The sequence below is a fragment of the Mirounga angustirostris genome, unplaced genomic scaffold (genome assembly GCF_029215605.1).
Source record: "Mirounga angustirostris isolate CCGP_5_RB_7025 unplaced genomic scaffold, mMirAng1.0.hap1 SCAF_6, whole genome shotgun sequence".
Classification (NCBI taxonomy): Eukaryota; Metazoa; Chordata; class Mammalia; order Carnivora; family Phocidae; genus Mirounga; species Mirounga angustirostris.
The window spans coordinates 68,329,246-68,352,243 of record NW_026991714.1 but is presented as its reverse complement, the minus strand read 5'-3'; the positions used below and the strand labels follow the sequence as shown (position 1 = coordinate 68,352,243).

General features: G+C 61.8%; 1 protein-coding gene across 2 annotated transcripts in view; it reads left to right on the top strand.

The window, feature by feature from the left end:
- The window catches only part of CAPN2 (calpain 2), a 40,562-nt gene extending 21,068 nt beyond the window's left edge, over positions 1-19,494 (top strand). Inside the window, exons 3-21 of one of the 2 annotated variants that reach the window (XM_045877676.3) lie at positions 1,973-2,091; positions 3,127-3,260; positions 4,131-4,299; positions 5,494-5,577; positions 6,617-6,702; positions 7,182-7,256; positions 7,697-7,857; positions 8,891-9,060; positions 9,773-9,784; positions 10,676-10,887; positions 11,689-11,725; positions 12,475-12,540; positions 13,380-13,437; positions 14,666-14,730; positions 15,336-15,404; positions 15,929-16,007; positions 16,936-17,052; positions 17,281-17,339; positions 18,645-19,494. In XM_045877676.3, the coding sequence (XP_045733632.1) occupies positions 1,973-2,091; positions 3,127-3,260; positions 4,131-4,299; positions 5,494-5,577; positions 6,617-6,702; positions 7,182-7,256; positions 7,697-7,857; positions 8,891-9,060; positions 9,773-9,784; positions 10,676-10,887; positions 11,689-11,725; positions 12,475-12,540; positions 13,380-13,437; positions 14,666-14,730; positions 15,336-15,404; positions 15,929-16,007; positions 16,936-17,052; positions 17,281-17,339; positions 18,645-18,668 (1,796 nt within the window). In that variant the 3' untranslated portion in view covers positions 18,669-19,494. The remainder of the gene's footprint in view (positions 1-1,972; positions 2,092-3,126; positions 3,261-4,130; positions 4,300-5,493; positions 5,578-6,616; positions 6,703-7,181; positions 7,257-7,696; positions 7,858-8,890; positions 9,061-9,772; positions 9,785-10,675; positions 10,888-11,688; positions 11,726-12,474; positions 12,541-13,379; positions 13,438-14,665; positions 14,731-15,335; positions 15,405-15,928; positions 16,008-16,935; positions 17,053-17,280; positions 17,340-18,644) is intronic. The other variant, XM_054508136.2, reaches the window with a different exon arrangement.
- The last annotated feature ends 3,504 nt before the right edge of the window (positions 19,495-22,998 follow it).

Here is a 22,998-nt window from a genome sequence, read left to right as displayed (position 1 = left end):
GCCCAGGAACAATAGACACGTGGTGGGCCTGTCCTGCAGGCGGGACAGTATGATACGGTCCACGCGGGAGAGCGTGATGCTCAGAAACGGCCGGAAGATCGTCTGTTTTATTGACCAGGCAGCATGTGGGCTCAGCACGGGGAAGCCCCTCTGAGTAGACTTCCATCCCCCCCAGCTGGGGGACTCCTCGGCTCCTGCCCCCTGAGAGCTAAAGACTCCCACCGCCAGGTTTCTTTGCAAGCTCCGTATTCTCAACACGCCAAAGGTCTCTACTTTGGTTCCTGTCAAAGCCTACTTGACCCAAAAGGTTGTCTCTGGGATCTGGCGGACAGAAACATCACACTGTTAAACTGCCTTGTAGCTATTTAATCGTTGGCCCGGCATTTAACCTCCTGAGCCATGTCTGCTCCACTCCAACGCAGGGACGGTCATGCTCCTGATGGAGCGCTGGGGGGAGTAGATGAGGTAATGACCCGAAGCTCCCAGGAGAGTGGCTGGCACATCGGAGGGTCTCAGCAAGTGAGAGCTGTTGCCCATGCTACCCTAGCACTCAGGGAGACTGAGGTCATCACGTCACGTGGCAGAAAAGTCCAAGGCAGATCAGGCTGCAGGTAGGGCTTGGTTCGGGGTCTCCAGTGATGCCAGCAGGACCTGGTTTCTAAACTCCTTCCATCTCCCAGCCCCTCTTCCTTCAAGATGGCCCCGTTCTCAGGCAGGCTGCCCCTCCCACGGCAGCAGGGCCCCTGTAAAGTTCTCGTGGCACCTCACGGGCTCTGGCTGGACCACAAAACCTTGTCCAGGCCGACCACTGCAGGCCGGGGAATGTGATGCCTGGGTGACCACAGGCCTGCCTCTGGAACTGAAACCTCACAGACCGAGTGTGCGGGCAGCTGGTTTCTCAGAGGGTTCCCGGAGGCGAGCAGAAAGCCACAGCTGCGCCCCCAGCACCCCTGCACCCACCCAGGTGAAGGATCGAGGGGATTCGTTTGCCTGCATCGGGTTCCAGGTGGCGCCCTGCAGAGCTGCCCCACACGGGCCTCAGAGAGCTGCATGCACGCCACCCGTCAGGATGCTAAGTAGTCACCGGAATCCAGAAGAACTCGGTGACCTTCAGTAGCATCTTCAGGAGCCCTGTCCTCAGTAAACATAAATCCAACAATGCAAACTAGCCCCTCCAAGGCTGTTTCCTGTTAGTGCCGTGGGAGGTGATGGGAAAGCGCACGCCCCTTTAGCACGAACTCGAGGTCCTCGGCCTCCCCCGGGAGCCTCAGTCGGGCCCCGGCCCTTAGAGGTGAACGTGAGCCCCCTCGATGCGCTGTTGCTGACAGTGGCTCGCTTCTGACCACGTAAGATGCTGGTCACCTGCCACGGGCGTGTGAGTGCTTTACATACTTTACAGCTCAGCCACCCGTGAGCCGCAGGAGACACGGCAGCTCAGGGAGGGGCCCGTCCGACCGGGTTCTTGTGCCCCTGCACGGTGCCCTCCCACCCCCAGAAGGGACCGTCCATGTGCCCTCGCCCCTGGGGGGCAGCCCGGCCACCTGCCGTCTCTGACCCTGGGACCCGTGCTTGTCCCTTGCGGGACGCACAGGACAACCTACGTGGGGCCTGCCGGCGGCCTCTGCACCCTCCTCCCACTGACCGCGTCCCACCCGCGCTGCCACGTCCTCTGGTCCCCAGCTCGCCTGAGCTCACCTGCACACCCCGCACTCCCAGAAGCGTGGGCGCCTCGTCATTCCTGCTGCGCCCTCCGTGGGCCAGGTGGGTGGCCGGGCCGGGAGGACAGCGCGGCTCTCACGGGTCTTCCCAAGAGTGGATCCTCCCGCCTCCGAGCAGGTCCCCCCCCCCCCCCGCACTAAAGATGTCACCAGCCCTCCGACCCGCCCATCGTGCGGGGGCTTATCCTCAGCTTCCAGCACCCGCGGCAGGACAAGGTGAGACCCCTGCTTGGAGCTGCGTGCTGTGTTTGCAGGTGACTGCTGGCTACTGGCGGCCATTGCCTCCCTCACCTTGAGTGAAGAGGTCCTGGCTCGCGTCGTGCCCCTAGAGCAGAGCTTCCAGGACAGCTATGCGGGGATCTTCCACTTCCAGGTAACGTCGTGTCGGCTCCGGCTTCTCCCCAGCGGGTCCTGGGGGGTCAGGGACAGCTCCTGTGGGGGCTAGAACAGGTCCTGGGGGGCCAAGGACAGGTCCTGCGGGGTTAAGGACAGGTCCTGGGGGGCCAGGGACAGGACCTGGGGGACGAGGGACAGGGCCTTGGGGGCCAGGGACGGGTCCTGGGGGGGTAAGGATGGGTCCTGGGGGGCCAAGGGCAGGACCTGGGGGGCTATGGACAGGTCCTGGGAAGCCAGGGACAGGTCCTGGGGGGGTTAGGACAGGTCCTGGGGGGGCCAGGGACAGCTCCTGTGGGGGCTGGGACAGGTCCTGGGGGGCCAGGGACAGGTCTGGGAGGGTAAGGACAGGTCCTGGGGGGATAAGGGCAGGTCCTGGGGGGGTAAGGGCAGGTCCTGGGGGCCAAGGGCAGAACCTGGGGGTCCAAGAATAGGTCCTGGGGGCTAGAAGAGTTCCTGGGGGGGGGGTGGCTAAGAACAGGTCCTAGGAGCTAGGAACAGGTCCCAGAGGCTAGAACAGGTCCCCTGTCTTGGCCAAGTATATCAGACCCTGGGGTTTGCAGACTCTTAGGACCGTGCCGTTCTGCCGAGGACTCGGAGAGGCTGCAGGAAGCTCCCTGGCCTGCCCCTGATGGGGGACCCTGCCAGGATAGCAGCGGGGAGCCTCTCGGGACGGGCAAGGAGGGAGGGAGTACAGGCATTCAGCAGGTCATTCCCAAGTTTAGAAAAGCCTATTTTGGGGGGTCTGAGACAAATGGTGAGGTACTGCTCACCTTTCACGCCGGTAAATGAGAAGTAGTATTCTTGAGAGACAGAGACTCGGGCAGAGTGCTTGAGACGTGGGTGTGCGCTTGGAGGGAAGGACAGGTGCCTCTGCCCTCAGCTTCTCAGTGAGCACCGGCCAGTCGGAGGAGGGGTGGGAGCGTCTCCTCCCAGGATGGGCCCACGGAGGCCGGGGGTTCCCGTGCGGCCGCCGGCTCCTCCCCCAGCCCTCCCCGTGTCCCCTGCCCCACAGTTCTGGCAGTATGGCGAGTGGGTGGACGTGGTCGTGGACGACAGGCTGCCCACCAAGGACGGAGAGCTACTGTTCGTGCACTCCGCGGAGGGCAGAGAGTTCTGGAGCGCACTGCTGGAGAAGGCCTACGCCAAGTGAGTGACCGCAGCCTCCCCTCAGGCATCCCGGGTTCTGGAAGACGCAGGTGGGGGTCAAGGACGACTCTGGCCAGAAGTGGAGTCCGAATGCAAGGAGTGCATGCATGGGAGTTGCCTGGCCACGCTGTGCCCTGGTCAGTGACCGTGCTCGCCATGTTGGCCACGTTAGCCGCACGCACAGGAACGCTGTGGCGCGGACAGCTGACCTTGAGAACGACCTCCACCTCCTTGGCAGGTCGGGGACGTTTTTGTCAGCTAAAGGCAACAGAGTTTTTCCTGCAGAGGGATGAAAAGCTCGGGAACTTGTGCAGAGTGTGGGGTGTGCGATTAGCAGTGGTTTCCCACCCTGGCTGCCCATCCTCCGTGAGCTCCACGGCAGCCCCCCACCCCCTCCCCACAGGCCCCCCTCCCCCCGCCAGGGCCGCCCGGGCTCTCCTGCATCCAGAGATTTCTGTCCCTCGCAGCCGCTGCCAGGGAGGAGGGCCAGGCTCCCCACGGCCAGCTGTGAGAGTCTGGGGTCCAGGAGCCACGTCTCCATCACTTGCCCCGTCGCCCAGCTAGAAGCCACGGGACGTACTGCGCATAGAACCGCTTTCATTAGCGAGTTGCTGTCTTTTCTAAGCTGTAAATGCCAAACAGCCGGTGGGCCGCGCGGCTCTTTGCTGTCAGGACGCAGAAACAGTATGGGAGGTCGGGCCAGATGACCTCCCAGGGCCTTCCACCTGTCAGACTGTAGGAGATTTGCCGGAGCCCAGGCCCCGGGGTATCTGCAGGGAGGGTCCCTGGAGCCCCCAGCCAAGGAGGCATGGGGTCAGGGTTGGGTGGGGGGCACCTCGAGAAGCAGCAGCAGCATCTGTCCCCCCTCAGGGTCAACGGCTGTTACGAAGCACTCTCGGGGGGTGCCACCACCGAGGGCTTTGAGGACTTCACGGGCGGCATCGCCGAGTGGTACGAGCTCAGGAAGGCTCCTCCCAACCTGTTCAGGATCATCCAGAAGGCTCTGCAGAAAGGCTCCCTCCTCGGTTGCTCCATCGATGTGAGTTGTGTGGTCTAGCGGGCGCGAGCCTTTCCCCGTCCACCACGCTGGGCATCACCTGTAACCGAGGGGTGGCCAGCAACAGCCAGGCAGTGTAGGGGACAGCTGGTGGGGCGAGGGCACCTCCTGTGAATCATCAGCCCCCACAAGTTCCACAAGTCCCCTGCCCTCTGCTGGTCCCGGGGGAGGGACCCCGTGCAGACACCTGCCCCCAGGTTGTCCGCGTGGCCTGGAGCCCGGCAGCTTTCCTCTTCTCGGCTGCCGCGTCCGCGGGCCTGTGGGAGGCTTTGGAGGGGCTGTTTCCTTATGGTGGCCTTGCCTGCAGGCTTCCCCGGAAGCAGGGAGATGCGCACCCCATCCTGTCCCCAGGCCTCCTCCAGACAGAGGCTGAGCCCACTCCTGAGCCCTGTGCCACCCGGGACGCATTCTCCCTGGGGACAGAGAGAGAAGCCCCAACTCTTGGGGCTGGAGTCTCTGTCCGATGTGCTGAAAAACAAAACTCAACCTAGTAAACATGAAGATGTAATTGGCTTTATTAGGTGATTCGTGAAGCCGGGGGCACCCCATCCAGCAAAGAGAGGGTGGGGCGGGACGTCTGCTCCTGGGAGGCCCCCGTGTTCCTTGGGGGAGGGTCTCATCCTGCAGGCGACCCCGTCTCCGGGGGTGGAGACGTGTGGGCCAAGCCGGTTTCTGGGGAGGCTGAAACTGCACTGGGATTGTGCGTTAGGCCCGGGCTGGGGCTCAGCCTGTGGTCTTCTCTCTACCAGACTCCAGGCAGGGATTCTGGCTTGTTCTGCAGATCCTGCCCTCAGCCCTTCTTCCCATTGACTGAGACAGACCTACCAGCCTCCCTTCCTCCCTGCGGTCGGGGGGACGGGGACACCCCGAGGAAGTTCTGATAGAGCAGGAGCAAATCCTGCAGGCAGCCACACACAGAACCGTCCTCGGGGAACCCCGCAAAGGGGCTGGCCCAGACCACGGGCTCCTGGGCCACCCGATGCCGCCCCAGGGTCTGTGCCGAGCCCGGGGCCAGCAGCCCCGCCCCAGGGTCCTGCAGAGGGTCGTGAATGCCCGTCCGCTGGTTGGGCTGTCCCCGCCATCTGAGAGCCGCCGCAGGGGCCCGGTGGATGGGAGGGGGCAGGGCGAGGCGGAGCGAGGCTGCGTCCAGCGGCCCGACTCCTCCCGTGTTTGCAGATCACCAGCCTGGCAGACTCCGAGGCCATCACGTTCCAGAAGCTGGTGAAGGGGCACGCGTACTCCGTCACCGGGGCCGAGGAGGTAAGGCCGGCTTCGGGCCTATCCCTGCGCTTGGCTCGCGATCGCCCTGCTCTAAGGGACCGGCGAGAAACTCGAAAACAGGTCGCGGCCGCACAGGGTGGAGTCTCTGCACAAAGTGCTTTCTCGTTTGACCTCGCAATAGCGTCAGCGCCCGAATTCCTGGTCTGACCACCTCTCACCAGCTGCCTGCCTGGCCGGGCGCGTTCCTCAAACACTCCGCCCCGGAGTGCCCTCAAGTCAGACGGGGACAGCGCCCCCCGGGGCTGGCCCCCGGTGCGACGCGCTCGGCCTGGGGCAGGTGCACACCCACGCGTCGCTGCCGCCGCCGTGAACACCACACGGGCGGGTGAGCAGCCGACCTCACACCCAGCACGGAGCCCCGCGTCTTCTGACACGCCTGGGGCTTGCGGTGGTGTTTTCAAGCTCCAGTTTTCACTTCATTCTCCACCCACCCCCGACATACATGCATCTTTTTATTTTGAAAAAGCTCAAGTTTATGGAAACGCTGGGAGAACAGTATAATGGTAAACATCAAATGTGGTTTCCCAGACTGTCCTGGGTCTGCGAGCCAAGAGTCGCAGAGCCCACACTTTGCTCCTAAACACGTCCCCCGGAGGGAGGGCGCTGTGTCACTGACACGGTGTCCGCGGTTACCCCTTCCCAGTGCCACACGTCCTCCGTAGCACCACCCGCCACCCAGGACTCACGGAGATGTGGGCAGGGAGTCCACGTCTCATCCGCACACTTCCTGTGGCAGAGGGCAAGGCTTCCCCGAGCTCCGAGAGAGCAGCACGGCCTTCGCTAGTCAGGAGGCTCGGGGGCACCGTGCGTGGGCGCCTGAGGCTCACGACGTCCCCCGAGGGCCGGACCCTGAGAGCGGTCTGCGTTCAGCAGCCGTGAGAGGCCTGGGGTCCAGCCCTTCTCCCTTTCGTAACCCCCCGTGTAACACGGACCCGACCCCTCCTGGCTCGTGGAGAAGGGGCTTTGGGCATGGCTTGAACCCCCATCTCCCCCTCTGCTCCCCATTCCCCGTCTTCAGGTCGAGAGTGGGGGAAGCCTGCAGAAGCTGATCCGCATCCGCAACCCCTGGGGAGAGGTGGAGTGGACCGGGAAGTGGAGTGACGGGTGAGCGGGGTGCCCTCCCCAGGAGGTTCTGGGGGGCCAGGAGGGAGGAGGGCCCAAGGCTGGCAGCCATGCTGGGGGGTAAGGTCCCCACCCTGGGGGCGCTCGCAGCAGGTGCCCCTCTAGCCAGTCGGGCCCCTTCCATCAGCTTGCAGTGCACGCTGTCTCCGGCATGGTCCGCTGTTGGCCTGGCCTTCCCAGGGCGGTGGGGAGGGGGGCGCGGCCATGTCAGGTGCCTCCAGCTCAGCCACTCGGGGGACTCTCAGTTCCCCTTACGAGAGCTGCCAGGGGTGGGCCGCCTGCACTACCCTTCTCCCTCCGACGGGCCGCATTCTTTCTGCCCTCCCCACCCTGCCCACGGCTATGAGCGCCGCTCCCCGCAGGGCAGTCTGGGCCCTCCGAGGCACCGGAGCGTGTCCCCGGGCCTGCACCCTTGCCGGCGCTGGCTTCTTCTAACACCCATCCTGTCCCCTGGTCTCCAGCTGCCCCAACTGGAACACTGTGGACCCCGAGGTGAGGGAGCGGCTGACCCAACGGCAGGAGGACGGGGAGTTCTGGTAAGGCCATCAGGGCTCAGGGAGGGGGTCTGCCCAGGGGCTCTACCGGGAGCTGAGCCAGATGATCCTGCCGGGGGCACGGGGGCGTGGGAGCTGCTTCTGTTCTCCTAAATCCACTGGAAGAGCCTGAATGAAACTGTTCGTGCACCTTCCCCATTTGCCCCTCTCAACAGTGGGGTTTCGAAGCTGAGTAGCTTCACAGAGAAGCCCGTTCAGATCCCACAGGAGAGAAGGGGCTGTTCTCCCAGCTGCTAGGATCATCCCAACACTAAGGAGAGCAGGGTTGGGCCGCGGCTGCGTGGCCGCCCCACCTGTGTCCGCGCCGCCTGGCTCGCGGCTCCACCCAGCCTCCGCAGCTCCCCGTCTGGCCTTGGCGGAAGGTCAAGGTGTGTCCGGGGGTCATCTTGTAACCTGGGTGCCCATGTCCTCGCCTCTGCCAGGATGTCTTTCAGCGACTTCCTGAGACACTACTCCCGCCTAGAGATTTGCAACCTGACCCCCGACACCCTCACCAGCGAATCCTACAAGAAGTGGAAACTCACCAAGATGGACGGGAACTGGAGACGGGGCTCCACCGCGGGAGGCTGCCGAAACTACCCGAGTAAGGCCCCGCCGCGCCCGGTCCCAGCTCACGCCTGTGGCCACTCTGTCCACGGCCACTCTGACCACGGGCAGCCCAGGCAGCTGGGCCCCGCAGGGACCTCACCCACGGGCCCTAACCGCTGCCCACACTCCAGGTCCCTCCCTCCGCGATCCCGTGACCCTTCTGCCTTGTGGTCCGGGGCCCCAGAAACGGAGTCCGCGTGATCCCGCACGTTGGGCCCGAGGGACTGTCCCGAGGGGTTTCTAGAGGCCAGTCCTTCGGCCTCCACGACGCAAAGATGCGTCAGCTGCATCTTTGAGATGAGGGGCTCCGGCCTGCAGAGGTTGAGTGAGCTGCCCGAGGCCGCGAGCTCACGGGGGCTTGAGCGCACAGTCTGGCCGTGGAGCTGGTCTGGAAGGACTCTGTGGTGGCAAGTCTGGGTCCCGTGTGGATCCTCTGCTGCGGATGAGGGACCTGAGGGTCCCAGCGGCATCCTAGGCCGCAGAGCAGGTCGTCGGGCGAGAGGACAGGTCCCTCCAGCCCCGGAGCTTCTAACCCTTCACCTCAAGCGTGCGGCCACCACATGGTGGTTCCAGAGGTGCCGGGAAGCCGCTCTGCCCCAGACAAGAATCTCTCCCCCACCCGCTAGATCAGGGGTCGGCAAACTCTCTCAAGGGCCAGATGGCAAATATCTGGGGCTTCACGAGCCATCATTTTCTGTCACGCTCCCGGCTAGAGCCCGAAGGCAGTTAAATGAATGGATACGGCTGTGTTCCTAAACTTTATTGAAGAACAGGCAGCCAGGGCTGCACAGAGTGCTGCACTGGACGGTGCCTTTCTTTCCCCAACAGAGTTTTTTATCCCATTAGAGAGGGAGGCAGTCAGCACGATTACCCTTAAACGTGAATGAATCTCAGGTCCTTCCTGTAAATGGGTTTCGGAAGTGGGGAGGGCATGGGGTCCCCCGCCCCTGCACACCAGCGCCCTGGGGCAGGGCTCCCACAGGCCTCCCACTCCGGAGTGACGGGGTCCGGCCCCTTTCTGGGCGCAGACACTTTCTGGATGAACCCTCAGTACCTGATCAAGCTGGAGGAGGAGGACGAGGACCAGGAGAACGGGGAGAGCGGCTGCACCTTCCTGGTGGGTCTCATCCAGAAGCACCGGCGAAGGCAAAGGAAGATGGGCGAGGACATGCACACCATCGGCTTTGGCATCTATGAGGTGCAGGCGGCACAGCAGTGGGACTGCCCCCTTCCCTCCTTCACGCGTCTCAGCCCTGGAGGCAGGACGGGAGGTGGGACCCCAGACAGGGAGCTCGGCCACGGAAAAGCGAAGCTTTCACAAGAGCCGGCCCCACCGGGCCCGGCCAGTCTTGGGAGAAGTCGCGAGGTCCCCACAGGTGCCAAGCCATTGCCTGGGCCCCCACAGCTTCGCAGATAGTCCGCTCTTTGTAGGGGCCTCCTGCGTCTCCTGAGACCCCCCAGGCCTGGCACCACTCTCCTTGGAACAGAGGAGACTTAATCGAGAACAGAGCTTCCTGGGCCCCATCTGGGAATACCGTGAGGGCAGGAACTGCTCCAGTGTCCGGCTGGGAGGAGCCCAGCCCGGCGTGGGGCCTGGGAGCAGCTCGGGACAGGGAGCACGGACTCCGCACACTCACTCCTGCACGTCCTTTCATTTTGAGCCACATTCAAGAAAGCCCAGCTCGGCCCCAGGCAGAGGGTAGCTGCCCCCACCCGTCTGGGGCTGGACCCCTGCACCCTCCCCACTCGTCCCTGAAGCACCAACCAGAGCCACTTGGCTGGGGTCTGATGGGTGGACCCCACGTTCAGTGCCCACGCTGAAAACAAAGCTCCTGACCCAGCAACCGTGGTGAGGCCTTTCTGCAGCCGCCCCACAGCTGAGCAACGCGCGTTCTCCTCTCTCCCTGCAGGTCCCAGAGGAGGTACGTCTGCAGACGTTGGCGCAGGGTCCCCAACGGGCACAAGGCTTAGACTGCTGGCTCGGGGGTCATGTGAGGCCTGGGCAGGGGCTGGTGCCTGCGAAGGATGAGGCCCCATGCCCTCTGGGCCCTGGTGAGGTGGCTCGGGTCCCAGGCCCTGCTGGTTGGAGCTCAGGGCCGGGTCTCCCGGGCAATCCCCACGGGGCCTGTGCACGGTTTAGTTCTGGGCAGACGATGTGAGGTCCCAGGACCGCAGGAGGCTCTTCGCAGAGTCCAGCAGATCTCCTAAAACAAGCCTGAGAGCAACGAGGAACCGCCCGGTCTGTGAGACGGCATGGGAGCAGAGGGAGGCCTGGACCCAGTTCCCAACTCTGCCCTTTGCAGGCTGTGTGACCTTAGACAAGCTACGGGTCCTCTCTGGACCTCGGCTGCTTCTTCCGTAAAACTGACCAACCATCCACCTCGTGGGACCCTAGGGACGAGGTGAAGGGCTGAGAGCACGCAGTAGGCCCACAGCTGGTGTTAGCGGGTCCGTCAGGGCCGCAGCTGTATGGGGGGGCACGCGGGGCACTCTGACCCCCGGCAGTACGCTCCACGTGGTCAGGCAGTGCCGCTTGCGGGTCCTGGCCCTGCCGTGGTCACACTGACCACAGCTGAGCTGGGCTGCCATCCCCGGTCGGGCCCTGTCCTCACCTCCGTCTGTGTGTCACACACCACGCACGCCCCGAGTCACCGTGAGGAACGCCAAGGGTCTCCATGTGCAGATGGGGCGTCTCTGCAGAGCTGGGCACACGTGGGGCCCCCTGGTGCACGCGCCTCTGAGTCCCCCCGGACCCTTCGTTCTCCTGATCTGGAGCGACCCTTGACTCCCCCCCGTTTCTGTTTGTCCATCAGATGTACGGACAGACCAACATCCACCTCAGCAGGAACTTCTTCCTGACGCACCGAGCGAGGGAGAGGTCCGACACCTTCATCAACCTGCGTGAGGTGCTCAACCGCTTCAAGCTGCCCCCGGGAGAGTACATCCTGGTGCCGTCCACCTTCGAGCCCAACAAGGACGGGGACTTCTGCGTGCGCGTCTTCTCGGAGAAGAAAGCCGACTACCAGTAGGTGGCCTGCCCGCCCCGCCCTCCCTGTCTCCGCAGGCCTTTCCCTGACCCTTGGATCACCGCGTCCTCTGAGCGTGTCTCATTCTGCGACACCTGCCAGCTTCCAGGGTTAGCAGGGGAGGTGGGGTCGTGAAGGACTGGAGTGTTGTCACTTGGGGTCTCTGCGGTTTGAGCACAGTTGTGTGTCTGCAACATCGGGTTGTCCGGTTCATCGTAACGACACGGACTGGGAACCCGGCCTTCCCGGTCCTGTCAGGGGCAGAGCCTGGGCCATGCAGGCGTCCCCCTCTCCTGCCCAGTGCCCGGGAGCGCCAGGGTGTGACGGCCTCCGTGGTCACTGGACCCCACTGGGCCCTTTCCAGCTGATGCCACCGTCAGGACGGCCTCTCGTCACAGCGGCCTCTCGCGCTTTGGCCGCCGTCTCGACCAAGTCTATTCGGTGGGGCGCTTGATTGCAGGAGACATAGTCCGGCTAGGGCAGCTTAGCTAAAAGAGACTTTACTGAAAGACCACAGGGGCTTTGAGCGGATGGGAAGCAGGGGACACGGCCACTGCTGCATGCTCCCGTCAAAGACCCAGGACCGTGTGCCCGACCGGCCGGCTCAGCCCAGCCGCAGGCCTGCTGGCTTTGGTGAGACCCGGGCGCGGCAGACTGGACCCTCGGTGGCCTGGTGTGGGATCCCAGGGACCAGGAAGGACCCTCCGAAGCTGAAGTCCCCTCACTGCAGAGAAGGACTGGCCCTGCACACGGCACTGGGTGCAGATAACCTCGGTGACACGATTTCCTTCTGTCTCCAGGGTTGTCGATGACGAGATCGAGGCCAACCTTGACGAGGTGCGTGCAGTCCCCAGATCCCCCCGCTCTGCCCCACATGACCCAGGACCCAGAGCAACAACACAGGCTCACCAGGGTTTAGGTGGCCCCACGACCTTGTGCCCACAGCTCCAGACGAGGCTCCACCTCAGCGCACGCGCTGGCCATGGCGCGGCCCTCACCTCTGCTGCGCAGGACTTGGGGTTCCCATGACTCCCCTTCTTGGGCCTCAGTTTCCTAATTCGTAAAATGAAAACGCTGGGCAACAAGGTTCCTGAGGCTCGAGGGCTCCAAGAGGTGCTGTTGAAATAGTGACTCCGGAGGGCTCGGGGTCTCCAACGAGGCCCACCCACAAGAAATCCAGAGTCGAGGGAGGTTCTCCCACTCTCCTGGACCTGATAACTCTCGGCTTCTCGGTCGCCGCACTGTGTTTGTCCTGAGTTCCCAGGGAGAGACCGAACAGTCCCAGAGGGCCGCTGTCGCAGGCCTTCTAGAACATTCTGGCTAGGTTCTGGTTCTGAATCCCCACTAGCATAGACCAGAGAGGGCCGTTCTGGTCTCGGGTCAGAGAAGACCCCGTGAGGAGCTCACTAACCCCTCCCACACAGTTTCCATCCCTCTCGTGTTTTCTCTAGAAAATAGTCTTCCTTTGTTCTTCACTGTCCTTTGTGTCAGGCCCGTGCCTTGGCCCTCAGGGCCGCGGGTGGCGGGGCAGGCGGGGAGGCCCCCTCCTGGCTCTGACCGCCTCCCACGCCCACCTCCCCTTCCAGATAGACGTCAGTGAGGACGACATCGAGGACGGGTTCAGGAGGCTGTTTGCCCAGCTAGCAGGCGAGGTGGGTGTCTGTGCGGTCGCTGGGAGGGAGGGACAGTCCCATCCTCGACGGGACTCCAGTCGGAGGGGCAGAGGAAACCACAGAAGCAGGGAGGAATCACGGATGGACTCGGGCTTCTGCCCCCATGGGGGGCTGCTGGCTCGCGGTCAGCTCCACCCATGCCCCTCCCCACTCTAGGGTCCTGGCTCGTCTCTTCCGCTCCAGCTGGGACGTGGGGCTCAGACCTCATCCTTGATTTTCACAAAGCTAACCCGGGGGGACAGAAGGGTTTCGAATCTCGAGAATGCAAGCCACCGAGGGCCGTGTTGCGTCCCTGAGCCCTGTGGGCCTCGGGCTGCTGCGAGCTGTTCCCTCCATCGTGCACGGGAAGCCAGCTCGCCTGGGCCTCCCCGTCAGAGTGCCATCCGTCTCTGAGGGACAGAGACTCCCTTCTGTGCTGGTCGCTGGTTGGGTCATACATGGGACCGCGGCCGGTCTCAGGGCTTGCACCCCATTACGCAGTTCGTGTGCATGCCCAGGGGCACCTGGACCACCCCAGGAGCCCGGGCCACGGAGAGAGTGCCGGGTGGTTCTCAGAGGAGCCGGTCCTAACGGCCTTACAGGAAGCCAGATCCGAGTCTCAAAGGGGACGGAGTTGCGTGGGGCCACACGCAGGCATGGAGCGGAGACTTACCCCTGATATTGTCAAGCTCGGAACTGGCGCCTGAGGTTGGCCTCGAGCTGGTGTGCACGTGCCGCTCACGGGCGGGTCTGGGGGCTTAGCCTCCTGCACCTGACGTGGGGTGGGCCTCCACGGTCCCGCGGCCCCGGGGTAACCACACTCTGCTTCGTGTCCACAGGACGCAGAGATTTCCGCCTTTGAGCTGCAGACCATCCTGAGGAGAGTGTTGGCCAAGCGTAAGTGCCCTCCTGGCGGGGCCCTGGTCCCCGCGCCCTTCCGCCACCCACTCCCGCCTCAGCACCTGTGCCCGCCGCCCCACGCCAGGCAGAAACAAAGAACAAAGGTGTCCAGGCAGAGGTCAGAGGTCGCAGCCGAGCTGCCACCACTGGTGGGCTCTCTCCTCGCCTGTAACGTGGGTAGATCGCTACCTAACTTCTGTGAGGGCGCCAGGGGGCGGCCTCCGAGGAGCAGCAGGTAAGGAGGGCGGAGCCGGCCCTGAACCCCGGCTGTTCAGCAGGGTCGCTGCCGGGGTGGAAGGACAGACATCCCGTCTCAGGCTCAAACCACAGGAACAGTTCACGAGTGTCTCCCGGTGTGCGGGCCAGGGAGCCTCGTCTGACGTGTTGCTTGAGCCATGAGCCAGGCCAGCAACTCCAGGACCGTGGAGGTGGCTGCCGGGCCTCCTGGAAGAACGAGCAAAGCTGGAGTGGGGCCTGGGACCTAGAAGCCGGCCTAACCCCCGACACAGAAGCAAATTCTCTAGAAGGGCCGGGCTGGCTGGGTTGTCCACCCCAGAGCGCGTGCGCAGCGTGCCTGGCACAGGGTCCCCAGAGAACCGGTTCCTCCCAGGCAGGCTGGGCGAGGACAAGAGGTGGTGTTTGGCCTGGAGGTGACTTCACCCGCCAGGCACGGGTGAAGTCACAGAGCTGTTCAGGCGTGCGACATCAAAGCCTCCTTGTTCCTGCACAGATGGAGGCTGGGCGGGTGGGGAAGAGCCAGGCCCCAGGGGACTCAGCCTCCCCAGCCGCCGGCTGACCCCAGCCTCCGCCCGGGTCCAAAGAGTTCTGTGCCCGCAAGGGCAGCTCTGAGACAGGCTACATCACTTGCTACTACTTGCAGTGTTTGCAAGGACGTGACAAAGGATGGGTCTCTCGTGCTCTGTGGGGAACCAGAACCCCACTTGGGACCAGGGTCTCCTGCCGCCCACCAGCCACCCCTGTAGCCTCCTCTCCTAGTGGAGTGCAGGCTGGTCCTGGGGCTTCTCGGTCCGCGGGGACACAGGCTGACATGGCAAATACACACTCCGCTCTGTCCCTCTGACCCCACGAGCCCCGTGACACGGGAAGTAGGTGAAGTGACCCCAGTCCTGGAAGCACAGACATGAGTTTCTGTCCGGCGGCGGAGGGGGGCCTCGCGACAGCGCGGCCCCAGGGATTTTCCCATCACTCTTACTTTGTCTTCTAGGCCAGGACATCAAGTCGGACGGCTTCAGCATCGAGACCTGCAAAATCATGGTGGACATGCTGGACGTATCCTTCGGTGCTGCAGAGTACAGACGGGGCATTTGGGCCCCTGCCCGTCCTGCTCAGAACCCCCGTGGGGAGCACGAGAAGCCCTAGCCCCCTGCACAGGCCGGTGGGGGACGCCCGCCAAGCTGGGCCCCAGCAGCTCCGGCTGGTTTCCTGAGGGGCCATGGAAAACATCCCCCGACCGTCCCATGAATCTGTTTTTCTCTGGTCGTGGTTTTTTTCCCTATCTGCAGGCACGGGGCCGCCTGCCGTAGGCATCTCCTTCCCCGGCCACCTACCCACCCGCCTCGCTGCGTTGGGGGCAGGGGTTGGTCTGAGCTGCTGGAAGTTTAGTCCTGGGGGCTCACAGTACCTCCTGTCTGCACACGAGGCCCTAGAAATACTCCCAGAATCAGCAAGGAGCCTCTGCGCGTCACCGACGTCTCCTTCCCCACAGGCTTGGGGCCCCTGCCAGGCCCTCCGCCCGCCCATAGATGCAGCTCTGGCCCGAGTGCAGTGCAAGGTGCTTCAGCTGGTGCTCCCTGTAAATACACGCTGGGCGCCGCCATCTGGTGACAGGGCGTCCACACGGATGCACCGCAGGGGTGGTCCTTAACAGCAGGCAGTCAGATGGTAGCGGGAAGCTAGGGCTGAAGGAGTTCTACGTTCTCTGGACGAAGATCCAGAAGTACCAGGTGGGTGCCCGGGGGGCAGAAGGCGGGGCGCATGGGGCTGTCAGGGACATGGGTGTGGGGACACCCCTCCATGGGGGCAGAAGGACATCCCCAGGGGTGGGAACTTGACCCCCAGAGGCAGGATGGGCAGTGCGAACAGCAAAGATGAGCCTGTGCAAGGGATGTGGTCTGCTCCCCGCCCTCCCCTGCTAGTGGCCAGAAATGGGTCACCTTCCAGCCGCCCTGACAGTGTCCTCAAGAGGCTGTGTACCTTTTGTCCTTTGGACTTTGACAGCTCGGGCACAAAAGTGACATCACAACACCGGCCCACGGTGTCTGGCTAGTGGACCAACAGGCACATGTACAAGCCAGCCCGCGGAGAGAGGCGGACACCGTTAGCTATTTAAGGCAGAAACGTGGGTGACATTCCAAGGCCAGACGAGAGGCAGCGCTGGGAAGCTTCGTGACCACTCCGTTCGGCACGCGCTAACTCGTCACCTGCTGGCTTTGCCTTACGGTCCTTGTAACTGTTTCGCTTGTTCCAGAAAATTTACCGGGAAATCGACGTGGACCAGTCGGGCACCATGAACTCCTATGAGATGCGGAAAGCGTTAGAGGAAGCTGGTAAGGACTTTATACGTGTAGAATGTGTGAGCGCTTACTTCCCGTTAAATGAAGCAGTGTTGGCTCAGCACAAACATCCTTTCCATCCCCCTTTTAAAAGCTAACTGTAAAGTAAAACGCCCACCGTGCTCTCTTGGGTCCAAGTTTCCTTCCGAGAGCCTGGCAGGTCGGGCAGGCAGAGCCGGTTCTCAGCACACTGGGCGCCCCCCTTGGGTAAGTCCCTCGCATACAACATGGGGTTCTCCACTCTACTGGTTGGGATGTAATCCTGCCACAGAGACCCCAAACAACCATTTTTTTCTCCCAAATGGCCTAAGTCCCGCGGGACCACGCTGGCCACGCTGGCTTGCCACCACGACGTTCTGGCCACAGGTGGACAGCAGAGAAAGACAGGCTCCTTACCTTTCAGGGCACACGTCCAAATGGCAGGGCTTAGTCACGGGCCCTCCGTGGGCTGCAAGGGAGGCGGGAAACGTGGTCTCACTCTCAGGCAGCCATGGCCTATTAGAAATTCTGCTGCTGTGAAAAGGGCGGGAAATAATGCTAGTTTACAATGAACAGTTTCTGCCATATGCATCCAGCAGAGTCTAGTGTCCAAGGTGTTTCAGAGCGAGAGACAGGAGAGGAAGTTCGAGCATCAGGGCAAAGCAGTGGGGCTGGACAGCCTTGTGTCAGCCGGTGAGGAGACAGGCAGGGCCAGGCAAGCAAACTGGAATCAGGAGCGAGGGCAGGAGGCACCAGCTTTACAAAGCACAACAGTCCCTTGGAGAGCGCCCAGGGACAAAGGCAGTTGTTGTCATTTGAAGGGCCACCTCCATGCGTCCGTCCATGGCACGGGAGCAGGTGCGGGGTCACGGGAGCAGGTGCAGGTGCGGGGGCGCTGTCTGACGCTCACACCCAGGCCGTGCACTTGTTCATCCCACCACAGGCTTCAAGCTGCCCCGTCAGCTCCACCAGGTCATCGTTGCTCGCTTTGCGGACGATGAGCTCATCATCGACTTCGACAATTTCATCCGCTGTCTGGTTCGACTGGAAACACTGTTCAGTAAGTGGCCCTTTGGGGAAAGACCCATTTCAGTCCTGTCGGGGTGAAGGCAGCTGCCCTTTGCCTCGGGTGAAGTCACCTGAACCAGGATGTGTCTGCAGTTGACCGTGAAGATCCTTCTCCAGTGCAGGGACGGAGGGCAGGAATAATAGCTTGGGACGAACGGGGAGGAGGACAGTGCAGTCTCTGCTCCGCTTGCTCACGGGGTCGGCCCTTCTTCCTCTGCAGGGATTTTTAAGCAGCTGGACCCCGAGAATACCGGGACCATACAGCTGGACCTCATCTCTGTAAGTCCGCGGCTTACACAGCCTCCCTCGGGATGGAGCGCTGGCCCCGGGGGACAGGGACCTGTGGCTTATCGGCTGCTGCTTGCTTAGGGCTCCACCTTGCAGACCTTCAGGGCTGTGGGGAGTCGGGCCTGGAAGTGGCTGTAAGGTCCCACCACGCACTGTCCCCAGCAGCCCCTTCCCAGCCCCCCATCAACCTCTCTCCCAGCAGCTTTGCCTCGATTAGGCAGTGGAGGGAGGGGCTGGAGGATCCCTTGTAGGAAAATGAACTGCTGATTCGCATGCACGGGTGGCAGTGCTGATACAACAAAACCCTTTGGAGGAAGTCCAAGGGGGTTTGGGAAGATCTGTCGTTCTTTCAGAGTAAATGACTTCCTTCCCCTTTAAAAACACTCCCGATAGTAACTACACTTGGGGTATGTGGCTGGAGCCCCCGCAATGCCCACCTGGGAGATGATCCTCAAGCCAGATAGAGGGGGGACACTGGGTCCCTGAAGAGCAAAGTGCGAGGTGTTCTCTGGTCATCTCGATGCCAGGACATTCTCTCACCCCCAGGAGGAAGGGTACCCTGTACTCCCAGGCTGTACATTTCCTCCTCTCAGAGGAACGGAGCTTGAGTCAGCCCAAGGGCTGGGCAGGGGGCCGACGCCTCACGGGAATGACCACGTACCAGCGAGGAGCGAAGTGGCAAGCGGGATGGGTGTCAGGGCCTGGCCACTCCTTTCCTTTCGGGCTCAGGGCTTGGGGTGGGGGCTTCGAGGCCAGGCGCACTTTGAACTCTGGAGGAAGCCTGCTATGATGTGCTATAAAGGGCTTCAGCCAACTGGAAATCCGTGAGCCGGTTATGGGTAACACTGAGTTGCTTGTCCAGCCGTACATCCGTCCCTGGGAAACAGCCCGCCCTGAGGTCGCAGTCCACGGTGGAGGCTCTAGTTTGCTAGGATGAGCCGTGGTGCCGTGGGGAGCTTGGCAGAAGCCGGGGGTCCAGGCCCGTCCCAGCCCAACTCGATCACAATCTCACCCAGAATTCCCACTTCACTCCAGCAGAGACCAAGGGCGAAAGCCTCTGGTTCCGGGGAGAGCTGCAGCCCAGACACACGTGCGCCTGACGTCGTGTGGCCCGCGTTCCAGGTCGTGGCCCCCTGGCCCGTGGCCCAGAGAGGCCGTGAGCCTGTGCACTGAGGCCCTCACCCTCGCCCAGCCTTGCTGGCTGCAGTCGGGTCTTTCGGGAGGCGCTACGGTCACTTAAATAGCCTTTCATTTTGTACCTGGTCTCTGGGCTGACGGCTCTTTTCTTCCTCACAGTGGCTCTGCTTTTCAGTCCTCTGAAGTCATAACGGATCCCCCTGAAGACAAGCAGCCGAGCACTAGGCCTCCACAGAGAAACTTTTTATCTGGACCTTGCAATTACGGGAACATTTACTTAAACAGATGATTATAGCTGAAAATAAAGATGCTTTTTGAGATAGAACTTCCAGATTTCAAAGTAAAAGATTTGCATATCATGATATTAAACGCCAGCGAGTCACTTAACCCTTGGTAAGCTCAAAGAAACTCTGAAATCTGTTACCTAGTCTACTTTTACACACTTTCCCGTTTGTAGCAATATTCAAACAGGGAAACAACGCAGGGAGATATTTTAACAGCTGCCCATGCGTGAAGTTCGTCTCCAAGGACACAAGGCCCCTGCTGGGAATATTTAAAGCAACTTCAGGTTTAAAATTGCAGCGGTGATTGACCCAAGAGCAGCCCGTGTCCCTGGAGTAAAACGGAAAACAGGATGCATCGCGGAGGGGCCGAGAAGACCCCACTCCACCACGTGACTCGCCCGGGTACCCGCGTGTCCTAGCCCAAACCCTGAGCAGCCTGCTCTCAGACGGGGAGCGTCCCAGCTGCTCAAGGGAGTTGGCTCTGGCTTAGCCACCTGAAGCGAGCACAAATGCAGGGGCCCGGGTCCGATCATGGTCAAGGACAGAACCTGCTGTCTGCCGTCCGGACGTCACCCCGCCCTGCTTGTGCGTGGAGTCAGGAGGGACATGGCGTGGGAGCTGGTCCCCTGGCTCCACCCTGGGAAAACGCTAGCAGCATTATGAAAATACCGCCTACTTGCCTTATCTTCTTCCGAATGTGCTGTTAATAAAGAGTCGCCCAGACAGTCCTGCCCAGTGCTGTCCTTCTGGAGGGTCCAGTGGCGGTTCGTGCACACACTGGTCACAGCCTGCTACCTCTGAATTCCCCTCTGGACAGGAAAAGGCTGCTTAGCTCCCCTTTCCTGCACAACGATACGACTTCTTAATCCAATTAGGAAGTTCCTAAGTGGCCACAGAGTAGGTGCCACTCTAATCTGCTTCTGGTCTCCCCTGAGGAGGCCCAGGCAGGCCTGCGGGCGTGGGGACCAGATGGGGCCAGCAGGACAGGCACAGAAGTCCCCGGGGCCTGTAGGCGGTGACCCCTGGGAGAGCCCTACAACACGGAGAGGCGCGGGATGGGGAGGGACGGGCAGGTGCATCTCCCAGGCTTGGCTGGGAGGCATGGGGCCCTACCTGTGGGCGGAGGGGAGGGTGGGAGGGGTGGGGAGTGTCCTCCACTCAGCAGCAGGGGCTCGGGCTCAGGGCTCGGGGTGGGGGCTTCCGAGGCCAGGCGCACTGGGAGTGGAGAGGCCCCGGCAAACCCGCGCGTCTGCGCGGCGGGCTCTGCCCCTCTGCACCTGCTGGGCTGACCCGGCTCACCTGCTCACCTGGCACCAGTCCAGTCCCAGCCGAGGAAATAATGGAGACAAACAGGGAAGGTCTAGGCTTCCCTCAGCACAGAAGGACAAAGGGAGGATTAGCAAGTTCCTGGGGTTCTCCCCACAGTGCAGCCCTTGCCAGCGCCTATTTCACAGGGAGAAGTCAGCCTGTGCGCCAGCCCCGCCCCCTCTGGACCCCACCCCCGCCCTCGGACCCCGCCCCCTGCCCTCGGACCCCACTGGAAGTGGCTCCAGCTCAAGGCCGCCAAGTCTCTGTGCTGGGCACACAGGCTCTCTGCACTTCTCCCTGCACGTGGCATCCCAGCACTCTGAGCGCAGGCCCCTTCTTCCCCAACATGGAACATGCCCTTCTCCCGGCAGCCCCTCTCCCTCCTTTCCCTCCTCTCCTGTCTCTTCCCTCCTCTCCCCCTCCCTTACCCCTCTTCCCCCCTCACCCTGCCCTCCTCCTCCCTCCTCCTCCCCTCCTCCCCCTCTCCCTCCTCCCCCTCTCCCTCCTCCCCCTCTCCCTCCTCTCCCCCTCCCTTACCCCTCTTCCCCCCTCCCCCTCTCCCTCCTCTCCCCCTCCCTTACCCCTCTTCCCCCCTCACCCTCGCCCTCCTCCTCCCCTTCTCCCCCTCTCCCTCCTCTCCCCCTCCCTTACCCCTCTTCCCCCCCCACCCTCGCCCTCATTCTTCCTCCTCCTCCCCTCCTCCCCCCTCTCCCCTCTCCCTCCTCTCCTTTCTCCTCCCCCCTTCCCTCCTCCTCCTCCTCCCTCCCCTCTCCCTCTCACTCTCCCCCCACCTTCCCCTCCCACAGCCACCTGGGCCCTGCTGCTCCCTCTGGCCACCGCCTACCTCCCAGTGCCCAGACCTATGAAGGAGAACCAGCAGCATCTTCCCAATTTTTTGTGCCTTTGACACGGTGACCTCTGCCCTCTGCCCCTGTCCTCCATGTGTCCCCCTCCACCCCCACAAGAAGCCCCTCTGCAGCAGGGCCCACCCTCCAGCTGCCCTACTCCCCCTTCTTCAAAAATCTAGAAATGCCACCATGAAGATGCCTCATGGGCGTCACTCTGGGAACTGGGGACCAGCACACGCCCGGGTCACACCGGGGTCCCTCACGGTATCGCACAGCCATCGGAAATCGTGCTCCTAAGCAAACCTCACGTGCACAACACCACAGCCACTGAAGCTGTGCGCTCTCAACCCCTGCACAGAAACCCGTGGCCGGGACACTGACCTGACACGCTACGGGCGGTCCCAGTAGCACCCCACCCCCGCTCCACGACCCCAGCTCCGCGACCCTGCTCCGCGACCCTTCCCTGTACTTGCAAATATTTCTACGAGAACCTCTGATGCAAGGATGCTCTGATGATGAACAAGGAAAAAACCAAGAGGAAGAATACAAGCAAATGTTCTCCGTTTAGGGTGAAGCCAACGGATGATCACGTTCTCCTAATTTTCATGTCGTCCGTCCTGTACATCTGAGCGACTCTTTACAATTTCCCGGCACCTCCACGTACAGTACCTGGCATGGGCCCCTCTGCTCCGAGGTGTGCAGAGGTGACGCTGAACTGCGTGTCCCAGGCAGGGTCGCGCAGCCGGTGGGTAAGAGCCAGACCAGGCCCAGAGGCCCCGTCGTACTTGATGCCTATTGCTTAGCGGCTTAAACACCCATCCTCCAGGGCCTGGCTGGCTCAATGAAAGGAGTGTGCGACTCTTCATCTCGGGGTCATGAGTTCAAGCCCCACACTGGAATAGAGATTACTTAAAAATAAAATCTTAAAAAAAAAAAAACACCAAACACCCATCACCTCACGGTCCCATGGGACTGGCCAGTCCCAGCAGAGACCGAAGGGAGGGTTCCCAGCTGTCGGCAGGGGCTTTCCATCTTCCCTGGCATGGGACCCCTTTCTCCTCAGGCGGGCAGTGGGCTGAGCCCCTCGCACCTCACACCTCTCCTGCACCCACCTGGCAGCCCAGAGTGACTTCCCTGTCCCCAGGTCAGCTGATGGGAAAATTCCCTCACAGAAGCACCTAGATCAGTGTCTGGCCAGGTAACCGGAACTCCTAGTCTGCTCTGCTCCAGAACAAAACCCCACGGCCTGGGGGCTCACACAACACACACCCACCTCTCAGCTTTGGAGGCTGTGGGTCCGAGATCAGGGTGCAGCCGACGTGCCATCTGGCAAGGACCCTACCCAGAGAGCAGATGGCCATCTTCTTGCAATGTCTGCACATGGCAGAGGGGAGGGCCGTGGCCTCTTCCTCCTCCAAGGGCACGAAGGAGGGGGGGCTCTACCTGACATCACGTGCGCCTCAACTCCCGGAGGCCCCACCTCCAAACACCGTCATCCCAGAGGCAGGAAGATGGGGAGCATCCTCAGAATTCTGTCCACCACACATGTCTTCTGACTGCTAGCTCAGTTGTCCCTATTTCTCCATTATTCAGATGAGCGTGGGATGTTCTTTCATTCATTTTTGCTGTAACTTAGGTGCTCATAAAAACATATAAGGAGAAGTGAGCACTCGTTCTTCATTTGTGGCTTATATTAACTGAAAATAGTTCCATTAAGCAGAGTGGGTTCCACAGCCATTCACAAACTTGGTAACATATTAAAAACCAATGCAGAGACCCCGTCTATGTATGTTTTCATCCCACAAATGAGTATGGACAGTGTAGACCAGGATGAGACCGTCTCACAGAGGCTGAGGGATGGTGAGACCCTCCGTCCCCATGGTTCTCTACCAAGGGCCACCACAAAACTCACCAATTACAAAACCGAGTTTTCTTTAAGCAAGAAAACACTTCTTCCATGTAATCACATGGCTGGTAAAGAAATACTATTTTCCCACTGGGTAAGCCGCCCAACGGCTTATGAACTTTAAACAAGGCTTTTAATGACACAAAAAACTAAAACGAGTAAAAAGC